Consider the following 12,896-nt stretch of genomic DNA (forward strand, 5'->3'; position numbering starts at 1 on the left):
ATTACACTTTGTGCAGGAAGGCACTCTGATTACCACACAGATAAATTCTATAGAGATGCTTTTATATAATTTTTTAAAGATTTAAATTCAGTGAATAAGTATAATTAAGCTAAATTCTGGGAGGTTCTGGACATAGATGCCTGCAAGGAAACACAAGCCCAGTTCCACAGAAAGGGATAGAAATTGGCCCCGTCTGTTCTGGCAACACACCCAAATGCCAAACCCACAGGGAGCCCATTGCACAAGCCATGCAAAAATGCATAGCTGGAGCCATAGAACTGCATTCCAGGAGAGAGACTGGCCCATATTCACAGAAAGGCCAGCCATAATCTTCCTTTTTAGAAGGCTCATTCAAATGTAAATGAAGGTTTGTGAAGCATCATTGTTTCTGCACACAAAATTGTATGTTTATTTTTCAGCTCCAAGCCAACGTCCCAGAATTATCAGTACAGTCAGGTCTGGTTCAAGGTACATCATCACCTGGGACCATGTGACGCCAATGTCAAATGAATCTGCTGTTCAAGGATACAAAGTATGATCTATAAAAATCGTTTCTATCTTTCATATCCTGCACACAGTATATCTTATTGTCAATATTGCTACCTACTCTGGCTCTAATGTGCTTGCATCCTTAGTTTAGACCATGGGTTCACAATCTAGAGGTCACAACTCCCCTGTCCCCCAATGGTTTTGGAGGAGGGTTATGGCCATCCTTCTTTTTTTATGGTGAGATGGGAGGGAGGCTAAAATATTATGTTATAACGTGGGTCAAAGTATGGAAAAGGCTGAGAATCACCACTTTAGACATACAACAGAATTGATTGCTCCCACAGTGACATGTCTCCCACAGCATACGTTCAACAAATTATACTCTTTTATATTTTTTCCCCTTTTCCCAGTGTGAATTACTTCCAGCCTATTGTTCCCATCCTCCCCCTGAGAATTACAACCTCCAGAATACCTGGAGTTATAGATCAAAGACACTAATAGAACCAGTCTATCTAAAGCTGTCCTTAAAGGGACAGCACATCATGGTACATGCAACTACAGTGCAAGCATATCTGTAAATTATAGGAAGATGGTTAGTTATAGCTATCAATATGCTGAAACCATTAAAAACAGGCTATTTAGTGTTGTTGTTTACTTGGCAGTAATATAGCTAGAGTGCTACACAAGTTTTTGTTTGATGGATTGAGTTACTTCCTGTGAATCATTGAAAATGAGTAGAGATCTTTTCCATATGTCTCATAAGTCACATGCTAACTTCACACTTAATTTGCCAGCTCTGAAACATATTAATAAAAAGAAAAACTGTGCTACTTTCTGAGGACATTGTTAAATCATTTATGCTCTAGTATATGGTAAGATGTATGGTATGTTTTTGTTTTGTTTGCTGAGCTTGAAAGTATTATCCTCAATCATTCTTAACTTGAACCCATATGGAAAATTTATCTATCAAGGAGATGGTATTGTTTTACCATTTGTTAGAAATAAAAGAGGAAATATCTGCTCTCTCCAAGCTCCTTTACATTATAGCAAGCTGCAAAGCAATATATTTTATTCAGTTTTGATCTAAAATTAAGCATGTACATGTAAAATTAGCATTTGTTAATCAAACTTGTTAATCAAAACTGGAAGGATGTAACTGTGGTATCAGCTGCAACATGTCATTTCAATAACTGTACTTGTTTATGGCTTTGCAAGGTGCTGTATAGACCAGATGGCCAACATGAGGGTACATTGTATTCAACTGGCACACATTCAATAGAGTTGCCAGTCCCCAGAGATGGTGAATATATCGTTGAGGTTCGAGCACACAGTGAAGGAGGAGATGGAGAAGTAGCTCAAATAAAAATTTCAGGTAGGCATTTTTTTTCATATTGGGAATATATGGCTAGATGAATTCATAGACCAGCAAATGCATGCCATTCCTGATGAGAAGAACCTGGGGTAAAACTCTGTCTCTTTATCTCTCTGTGTCTTTCTGTCTCTCCAATCTTTGTATATCTGGGGTACCAATTACCATAGTACGGGGTAGGCAACCTATGGCACGCGTGCCGAAGGCAGCACATGAGCTGATTTTCAGTGGCACTCACGCTGCCTGGATCCTGGCCACCGGTCTGGGGGGCTCTGCATTTTAATTTAATTGAAGCTTCTTAAACATTTTAAAAACCTTATTTACTTTACATACAACAATAGTTTAGTTATATATTATAGACTTATAGAAAGAGATCTTCTAAAAATGTTAAAATGTATTACTGGCATGCAAAACCTTAAATTAGAGTGAATAAATGAAGACTTGGCACACCACTTCTGAAAGGTTGCCGACCCCTTCCATAGTATGTAGTAAATGCTATTTCAGAATAAGCATAAATGTCATGAAATTGGATGCTGGTGCTGCCATTTTAAGGTCCAGACACTTACATTTGATTCTTGGTTATTTTTTTTAAACTTGAGGAGGAGAATGGTGACGACTGTGAGCTTTATGCCTACCCCTTGGCGCACACCCTGTGTAGCCATTGGTACTACTTTGCAGCAACAGCATTATAAAGGCCATCCAAAAAGGGAGCGCTAGGGTGTCTTCATAGAGTTTTACAGATTAAGGTGAGAAGTGACCATTAGATCATCTAGTCTGACCTCCTGTATATCACAGGTCATTAAATTTCACCCAATTACTCCTATAACTGAGCCCAACAACGTGCGTTTAACTAAAATGTATCTCCCAGAAAAGCATTCAGACTTCATCTGAAGACATTAAGAGATGGAGCACCCACCGCTTCCTTTGGTAGTTTGGGTCATTGTTTAATCAGTGTTAAAATTTTGTATCTAATTTGAATTTGTCTTGCTTCAGCTTCCAGTCATTGGTTCTTGTTATGTCTTTCTCCCCTACATTAAAAAAACTTTTATTACCCAGTGTTTTCTTCCCATTGTTATTTGTACACTGGAATCAAGTCAATTTTTTTTTTTGATAAACTGAACAGATTGAGCTCTCTAATTCTCTCCAGTAAGACTTTTCTTCAGCCCTAGTATCATTTTCCTGTCTCTTTTCTGCACCCTCTCCAGTTTTTCAGCATCCTTATTAAAAATGTGGACACCATAACTGTATGCAGTAGTCCAGCATGAGTTTCAACAGAGTGGTATAGAGGTAAATCACCTCCCTACTCTTACTCACTACACCCCTGCTTATACATTCAAGGATCTCATTAGTCCCATTTGTCACACTGGGAGCAAATGTTCATCTGCTTGTCCAGTGTGACCCCTAAATCCTATTTAGAGTTGTGCTCTGTCCCCTAAATGCTTTCCAGGATACATGCCCCCATTCTGTAGGTGTGCCTGCACTCCTTGTTCCTAGATGGATGACTTTCTAACTGGCTATATTAAAACACATTTTTCTTTGAATGGGCCTATCCTCCCAAGCGATTCAGTTTGCTCTACTGTCCTAGTCATTGTTTACCACTCCACCAATCTTTGTGTTATCTATAAATGTTATCAGCAAGTGATTTTATATTTACTTCCAGATCATTGGTGAACATATTGAATAGTATCAGGCTTAGTACCAATGCCTGTGAAGCCCCCTCGAGAAACATACCCATTTGATGATGATTCCTCCTTGACAACTGTTTTTTGGCATATTGGTCAGCCAGCCAGTTTTTAATCCATGTACTGTATGGTAATTTCAAAATCAGCATGTTATGCAGTATTAAGTCAAAAAAATTAGTATTATTACATTTTGTATATTACAGAAATCTAACTATGTTACATTACCTTATGTTCTAGCACCCTTCAGCAGCCACTTTTGACCTGTCTTGCAGATAGCTGTGTAGGTGAATACTACTCCATGCAGTATTAGCCGCTCAGTTTGTGACTTTCATCACCCTCAGATAGGGAGGAACTATGCAGAGAGAGAGAATGGCAACATGACTGTGACTGGACCATGCACATGGCAGTGGGGGAGACTGAAAAAAAGGCATGAGGCTGGGCACTCTCCATTGCCATCCTATATGGACCATAGGGCCAGCATTTCTTGCAGATTTATGGCTCAGTCCCTGCCTCTTCCCAAAGAGAGCAGAATGCACTGCTGTTTCCATATCCACAACCTGGCAAACTTTTAGCAGGGAGGTTACTGGTGGCTGTGTGACAGGGTGGTAGCATGCTCCCTATCAGCTCTTTCCTTCCTGGTAGCCCTCTCAGAAACACAGTGCTGGGAATAATGCATGTCCAGTCTGTGTACCACAGTGGAGCTTCTAACTCTTAAACAGTGAGATGTACATAATAAGCAATGCAACTGTAAACAAAAATGTTGCTCTGTTGGAAGAATGACTTCTTAATGGGGTCCATCTGGCTACTGAGAATAGCTGCTTTGCTAAAGTGAAATGGGAGCAAAAAAAGGTAAGTTATAGCACACTTATTTCTGCAGTTAATTTAGTTATTAAAAGCACAACAACATATATATATATTTGGCTTCCAAACACAACATTTGCAAATCAAAATCTTATATCTATAAAAATGTGGAAATAAATATTCTTTCTATTCCACCCCTCTTCCTCCTCGTTTTCTCTCTCTTCTCTTTATACTCTGTTTTTTTAAGCAGATTCCAGTTTGAAAGATGTACTGTTTTAGCAGGGCCGGCCCACAACATTTTGGCACCTGAAGCGGGGAGCTCAAATGTTGCCCCCAAACCCCATCGCTTGGGCCAAAACTTTGAAAGGTCTCAATTTTGCCTTCTTCCTGTTCTACTCCTCTCATGGTACTGCTCTGCTACCTACCCCAATAAAGGAGAACTAACAACTTAAAATGCCTTGTTCAAAAATGTTAAGTAACACTTACATTTGCTGTTCAGGCGCTTGAAAGTTAACTTTTCTTGTCTGCATAGTAAACACTGGCATTTTTATCTGTTTGAATAATCAAAGTGGTGCTTTCCGTGCCTTCTTGGTTGCAAAGATTTGAACTGCTTCCTGCTGAAGGTCCACAGTCTAGGCCAGCTCATGCTCTCCTGAGATGGTTGCAAGGCCAACCAGCCTCTCCTGTGTCATTGTGGAGCGTAGATGTGTTTTTATTAACTTCTGCTTGGAGAAACTTCGTTCTCCATTGGCAACTGTTACAGGAAGTATTAGAAGTATGCTCAGAGCAACAAAAGCATTTGGAAAGAGGGTGGTCATCTTATTAGTGTACATATATTCCAGAACAGCCTTTGGAGTTGATCCTGCTGAAATGTATCTTGAAAGGGTTTTCAGTTCATCACCTAAATCACTCGCATCAACATCGCGCATGTCATCATGTGTCTCTGTCTCTAGTGTCCTGCATTGCTGCTGTAGGTCTTCTTCAGGTATAGTGAGGAGTTTTGGAATATCATACAACATCCCAACTATTCTGCTGTGTTCCTTGAGCTGCATGAAATGTTCTTCAACTGATTGTATTGCACAATCTAGCACCTGGTTAAAGAATTCAACTTTGAATTGTTGTTTGGGGTCTTTTCTGGGATTATCCCATGCCTCGTAATCAAAATGTCGTCTTCTTCGGTGACTTGTATTCTTGAATGGGTGGGAAAATAGCTTCAGTGTGAAGTTCCTCTGCCAGCTTCTGTGCACTCTTCAGAACATTTTGAAATCCCTCATCTGATGGGTAAGACTGTAGGTATGACTTTGCTTTGTCCACTTGTACCATTGCTCCAGATATATCAAGGTCAACATCTTGGAGTCTCTTGCTTACAACATTTATTTCAAACAGTATGTCATGTCACAACACTAAGCCACACAGAAATATGAAGTTATGTATGTTTCTGGTGATTCCATTTCCCTCTGCCACTGTTCTCCCACGATCAGTTCCTGTCATAGCATTATCCTCCATAATGACAACTATGGCATCATCTATCTTCTCTGTTCTGAAGTGCCACGCAGTGCTAGGTTTTGGGTAGCAAGCATTCTCACAATGGCAATAGCCTTTTCAGAACATTTTGCTAGTAAAGAGACTCTGATGCAATCGTCTCTTGATGCTGATCATCTATGGTGGCCTTTAACCTTAGTCTCATCTCAAACTCTTTCCACCTATGGAATGCTCTCTGGTTATTTGCTGCCTTCTCATGGCATGCCAGATTTCTCGCTAGATTTTTCCAGTCCTTTGTTCCTGTAGAACCCAATGTGGCTGGAACATTAGACTGGAAGAGTTTGCAACAAAAACAGTATGCAGCATTCTGGGTTTTTGAGTACATAAGCCATGGCCTCTCCACTTTGTCACCATTGGGGATTTCACGCCAGTAATATGTTGGATGGAAACTTCTATTGTCATTGTCTTTGGGGAACATGAAGTTTTTCACTTGCTGTGGCCCATGCAGTACAAGGAAGTCCCTCAGGCTACTGCTCAAGTGGGTCCAGAGTCCTGGATCATCTACATTTAAGGAACTAAACTCAGCAGCAGCTGTTTCTTGCGTCTCCACCACACTCTTCTCTGATCTACACTTTTCTTCAGGAATGTGCATGGTTACATCCATTTGAGATGGAGATATGGATGCTGCAGTAGCTGCCAGGTCACCTGCACTCTGACTAACTGGAAGATCAGGCATCGCCTCACCATTCACATCCTCACTGGGGCTGGAAGGCTCACCGTGAACATTTGTGTCTATGTATCTCAGGAGAGCTCCTTCCTGCTTAGATAGAAAAGCTTCCTTTGCTTTCTTTCTTTTTCTGAATGCTGCCCCAGAGGGGCGTTTTCTTCTTTCACTCATGACTGCTGTTCTGTGCCAGCAATAGTGGCTCTCACTATTGCTGAGAGTTGAAGGGGACAAATAAAGCAGGCTGGTAGCAGGACCTGAGTGAGGGAAGATATCAGCGTCTTAAGGGCTAACTGGCTCCTGCTACTTCAGTTGACTGCCTGTTCTCCTCAAGTGGGTTCAGGGAAGCAGCAGGAAACAGGAAGCTCCCTGAAAAGCTGGAGTTAATCAGTCCAGGCTCCTGGGGGTGCTAGAGAGGTACATAAGAGGCTCCTCCTCCTCTCTCTCCCCTGCAGCTCCTGCTGCTTTCTGTTATTCCTTCTCACCTTTTCTCCTGCCTGCCTGTTATGTCTCTTGTGCCCTCCTTCCTCCAGCACAGCACTCCAACATCTCTATGCATCTAGAGCAGAGACAATACATATGCACCAGCAGCCGACACAATTGTCTACACTCTGGGTCCTAGTGGCATCCCCCCACAGTCTGGCACCTGAGGCGGCTGCCTCAGTTCGCCTTATGGTAAAGCCAGCCGTGTGTTTTAGCTTTAGTATAAAGGAAGTTTATCAATATAAATATAAAAACACACATTCCTTTACACTGAGTAATCTGATATTTAAGAACTTGTCATAAAATAATCAGCTGCATATTTATTGAACTGCATTTCAGAACATTTACCATAATCAGAGTAAAATATAGGCCTACTGTCTTTTGTTAACCAATGTCTGGTGTTTAGTGATTTTTCTTTACCACATTACAGTGAATTCATGAACTACACAGTTTTAAACTCTATATTGAGATACCACAACCAACTGAAGACTGGAACTGCTTGTTTAACCATAGGAGTCAGTTTCTTCAGCTAATAGCAGGCTTATCTAATTTTTTAAAAATACATTAAAGGTTGGCTTTTTTCTTTTTAGTTTCTAACATGCTTTGCTGATTGAAATATCTTGTCATAATGCAGATATTAATGTAATCCCAACATTAGTCTGAAATGCTGCAATAAATACAAATCAAAAACATATTGTGCCTGGTTATCCTCTCACGCTACTGTAATTGAATTGGTTTCAGTGAAGTTACACCTAGTTTATGCCAAAGTAAGTTACAGAAGAATCAAGCCCATGGACTTTTAAATGACTTCACACTTCGCGGTATCTTCACTTGCTTACAGTACTTTCCTAAATCTCATTCTAAATGTCTAAGTGAAAAAAGAATAATTTACATACTGTATGTGTACAGCTTCTGTTTTCCCCCACTTAAATATGTATTGAGTTTTCATTGCCAGAGGCATACTTTGAAATTCTGCAAAATGTTTACTCACAAGCATTCATCTTTTTCAAAGCAAAATGCATGAGGGGTTTTTTTTTTTTTTTTTTGCAGCCTCAGTAACTCATTCAACATTTTAATTTTATTTTATCTTTTAATTTTCAATTTCTTTTTCTGCTACTTAATAGGAATAGTAAAATTTATTGAAAAGCCCTACAAATCAGAGTCAGCTGACCTGGGGCAGACGTGGCTGTGCCACGGGTCTTTTATTGCAGTGTAGACATACCGTCAGTCACAAAAACACAGTTTGTTTCTTTTCCGCCACGTGAACCTTTAGTCCTCTGTTTCCAAAAAGGACAGGGCGTAGCACAGGTATACTGCAGGAGGAGGCTTTCACACAGCTTCTCTCCTTCATGGAGCTCACCGTCTGCGCTTCCCTCATCCCTGTTCCTCCCAATGATATATCCTCCCAGTGACTGTGCCAATTACTTCAGTATCCCAACAGTTACCACCAAGTCTCAGTAATGCCCTCTAGAACTAGGTTAATTGGCTCCAATTAAGCCTGCAGCCTTCTCTGTGCTGCAGCAACCTCACTAACCAGAGTGCTACAGCTAGAACTCCATCACAGTCTGTCACATCTAAGGTTGTGGTATTAAAAAGATTAGGTGGAGAAAACAGGTAGATCCTGTAAGGAAACTGTTATATCGCCATTATATCAAATCTGATGAAGACTTGGACTGTGTGACTGTCCATTATAACCGATCTTGGAACTCATTAATAATTAGTTACAGAAATATAGCAAAAATGTTCTATAAAATCAATAACATGATTTCAAAAGTGAAGTCATACTAAAGAACTATTCTTCTTGCTATTGCATTTCGTCCTCGGTCTCTTGTTTCACAGCAGACTAGGAGAATGTACAGAATAACCTCATACTTCACTGTGTTAATGCTTCTAAGTACCACTGCAGTGTAAATTTTTGATAGATCCAGTTCTAGACCCATTTAATATGAGAATTAAGGTTTGATTGTGTCACATTTCCACACATTACGCCACATTCAGTTATGGAACAAGCATGTTCTCAAACAGACATGCTGCTTTTGAATTTCAATGTCTTATATTTTCTCTTGTATTCAGTAACAGGAAGGACTAGAAAACATTTGGTAATAATACATTCTACTATGGTCTAGTCAGCATTATCCTACGTTATTCATGACCATGTTTATTTTGTTGTTCATTTCTAGATTAAAGAACCTTGATATGTAGAAAAAGTTAATAACAGAGCTCAATACAAATTAATTAACAAATACCCATAACACCCTGTGAAGTTGTAGCATTGACTCCATTTTACAGAGAGGGAAACTGAGGCAGAGAGATTAAGAGACTCTTTAAGACCACAAAAGCAATTAGAGCAAGGATTAGAATTCAGAAAGTCATACTGGTTCTCCCAGTCATGTGTTCAGACTTCTAAACCAAATAGTTGGTCTGTCTCCTTCTGAACTCATTTATGGTATCCTATTGTACAGTACAATTAAAATTATATTCAGGTTTGAAGTATGGTGTAATATGACTGATCAATTATCTGCAGTGAAAGTTCAGCTGGGAGTCGCATGCCATTGCATAAGTGAACAGCTATGTCATAAATATTGTCTTTATGTTGGATGAAAGATTTGGGCCAGATCTACAGAAAGAACCTCTTTTTTAAATTCAGTTTTAAAGTTTTCCTCCTCTTATATCTTTTTTCCATGATTTTTTTTCAGATAGTCGCATTGAAACTGTTATTGTTATTTCCCCTGTAAGCAATTGGTTATTGCTGATAATTGTGATTTTTAGGGCTAGAGTTAGCAACTATGAATTTTTGCATAAGTGAACCCCTAAATTGTCCCAAACCAAGTGGTTAATAGTGCTGTAGCTATTGAGGGGTAACTCTGACTGTTGTCTCTCTGTGCATCACCTACCTTATCTGTAACTTCTTTTTTGTGACTGTGGCCTCTGATTTTGAAATGGTAACATGAGTACAAACAGGTAGAGATAGCAGCCTACAAAACGTTGGTAACTCCTTTACTAAACCACATTAACAATTATTGGAAATATAGTAGTCTCTCTCAAGTATGTTGCGCTGTTGCCGCTTCCTCACAGTCTACCTCCTTCAAACAACTTTTCTACATTCACACTTCCTGTGAACCTGCCAGATAGGCCACAGGTCCCATGAGTCTGTGTGACATTGTAGTTCTTTTTAGTCCCCGAAAGTAAGCAAAGATTAAGGCAATCTGAGTACTACTTGAGTGGAAGGACATGGGGGAGTTAGAAAGAGAATGTAGAAGAATAGTCTGTTCGAAGCTAAATGCTATGCGGAAATCTCCGAAGAAGAATTTGCTGGATATAGTAGGAGTCTTGTTTTTGAGCTGAACAGAACGTGCCATGGCATGCATTACAAATAAAAAAGAAAGCAAGAAAATAATGCTCAGCCAGGGCCAGAAGAACATCGGGAGCGGAATAAAGAAGTCCATTCTGACAGTTCCAGCAGTGACTGAATTAAATTCCAGTGAAATCCCACTTGCAGGATTAGCCTCAAGGTTATTACCAAACCCTTCTTTTTTTTCCATCTCAGCAGCAGGAAATGTAGATTTGCAGGATAACCAGGAGGACAAACAAGAACAGCGACAGGAAGAAGTGGATTTTAAAGAAATCCTCAATGCTGTTCAAGAAAGTACGTTTTCTCTTGGATCTAAACTTGATTCTGAAGCAGGAGAATTGATCATGATGAGAACTCATCATAGCATGCTGTTAGAATAGAAAATAACTGTAGAGTTCATATAGAACAGAGAATAGATATAGAAGAGGCAAATATATAAATGCCAAAAATCCAAAATGATGAAATAATGTCTGTGTTTTAGAAAAGTACAGAAAACTCTAGTATCAAGAGCTTTCTTTTAGGAATCTAACTATTTTTGGTAGTAAAAGTTTCACAGATAGATCATTTAGGACAAAATTCTAGTATTAAGTCTGAAAGATGCAGTTGAACTCCAGTATTATGCTCTACTTCAATGCAGATTTTTTTTATTGATGACAATTTGTATAAGGAAGTTACAGATAGCACCAGATTAAGCCGAAGTGAGGCCTGGATCCAATCAAACCAAAGGGCACCCACAACAAACCAAAGGACCCCTGCAAAAGTGCTTGTGAATTCCTAACCATTATTTTCTGACCTTAGTTAATAATAGATAATTATTAGTAGATAGACTTTTCTTATAGTAATTTAAAAAAATTAACATGATCATCTTGTCAGCTGGTAGTAGGTAAGCCTTATGGGAACCAAAAATTTAACCACAACCAGGTGACACAATGTTAAACGTTACTTGTTCCCATCTATACTGACTACCAAGTCATGTTTAAATGGTGTTATTTAACATGATTCCTTGAGGCCATTTTCTAATATGAATTAATTGTCTAGTAAAGACAAGCCCAATGATTTCAATATGTTTGCATGGGTGTAACAGGTAGTAGAATTTACCACCAAAGATATTGCTTTAGGACCTGCCTTCCTCCTCCTGTTTTTTTTTTTTTTTTTTTCCTAACTGATCTTGGTGTGGCACAGAGTGCCTTAAACTCTGGATTGGTAATGGACTCTTGTGGCCATGTCTGCAATAGGAAAAAATGTTACATTTGTAACACATTAGGTACCGTGTCAACTAGCGGGTGTTAAAATCTTAGTATAGACAAGGCAAGTTGTAGTTTTAATATATATTAGCCAGTTGAGGTAAACTCTAGTTGGGAGCTATGTATTAAAACTACAATTTGCCTTGCCTACAGTAGGATTACAGTTAGCTAACACTTGTAAAAAAAAATCTTTTTTGACATGGAATATAAGGCCTATGTCAGACAGTCAGATAGCTGACTGAAACATCTCATGATTGTAAAATTCAAGGAGAAAATATTCTGTGCCCATGCTATGATTGAAGACTTGTCTATGCTCGGAATTGCATCAGTTTAGTTTAAGGTGTGATTTTAAGCCAATTTAGCTAAATCTGTGGAAAAAGCTTGTGAACTCTCTTATTTTGGTTTGTCTTCAGTCAGTTAGGAGCAGGTTTTAAGATGCCAGAAATAAGCTACTCCTAAAATTTAGTAAGTGTGTTTACACGTGTTCTGTTTTGTCCAAAAGAATTATCAATTAGGGACCTGGGCCCATGCATGCCTTGGGATTTCCACTGAACTGGGATTCTGCATGAGTGCCGAATCCTTTACTGTCAATTCTGGATGCAGGATCCGGAGCTAAGATGAAGAAAAGCCTCTAAGTTATGTGCAATTTTGAACTTAATGGTTAGGAATGAATGTTTAGTCTCCAGCTGTACACGGAAATGAAAACTAGGAGGGAGCATGTCTAATAAATACACTGGAAAACAGGACTTGGGGTTTTTATTCGCACTTTGCTTCAGACTTGCTATGTGACTCTCGGCACGTCACTTAGGCCAAATTTTCAAAACTTACCTGCCATGAGACTACATTCCTGCTGAAGTCAGTTGCAGTTGTAAATGTCAGTTCCCCTGGCCTAAGATATCTAAAGTTGGATGTTTTCTGAAATGTGGCTATTAATATCTTGATGCCTCTGTTCCCTCATCTTTAAAATAAGGATAATAATAGCTACTGTATGTCACAGGGGTGTTGTGAGACATAATTGGTTAATACTTGTAAAACACTTTGAGATGATGAGATGAAAGGTGCTGTAAAGTACCAAATGATGTCAATTTGAAGAAGTAATTTTGGAAAATGAAAATTAACTGAAAACTGTTCTTGACTTTTACAATCCTAGGGCTAGGTTCAGAAAAGGCTGTAGGTGCCTAACTGCCACTTTAGGTGCCTGAATCCCAGAATCAGGCCCCACTGAGATTCCCAATACCCTTGCTTAACTGCCCCTGACCACTGTAGACAC

The 12,896-nt window shown here is 39.3% G+C and overlaps 1 protein-coding gene across 1 annotated transcript in view; it reads left to right on the forward strand.

Annotated features, from left to right (window-relative positions):
- Positions 1–12,896, forward strand: part of CNTN1 (contactin 1) — a 250,038-nt gene that overhangs the window by 194,736 nt on the left and 42,406 nt on the right. Inside the window, exons 21-22 of the mRNA XM_034769465.1 lie at positions 420–532; positions 1,705–1,861. Coding sequence (XP_034625356.1) covers positions 420–532; positions 1,705–1,861 — 270 coding nt within the window. The remainder of the gene's footprint in view (positions 1–419; positions 533–1,704; positions 1,862–12,896) is intronic.

Source organism: Trachemys scripta, chromosome 1, assembly GCF_013100865.1.
Source record: "Trachemys scripta elegans isolate TJP31775 chromosome 1, CAS_Tse_1.0, whole genome shotgun sequence".
Lineage (NCBI taxonomy): Eukaryota > Metazoa > Chordata > Testudines > Emydidae > Trachemys > Trachemys scripta.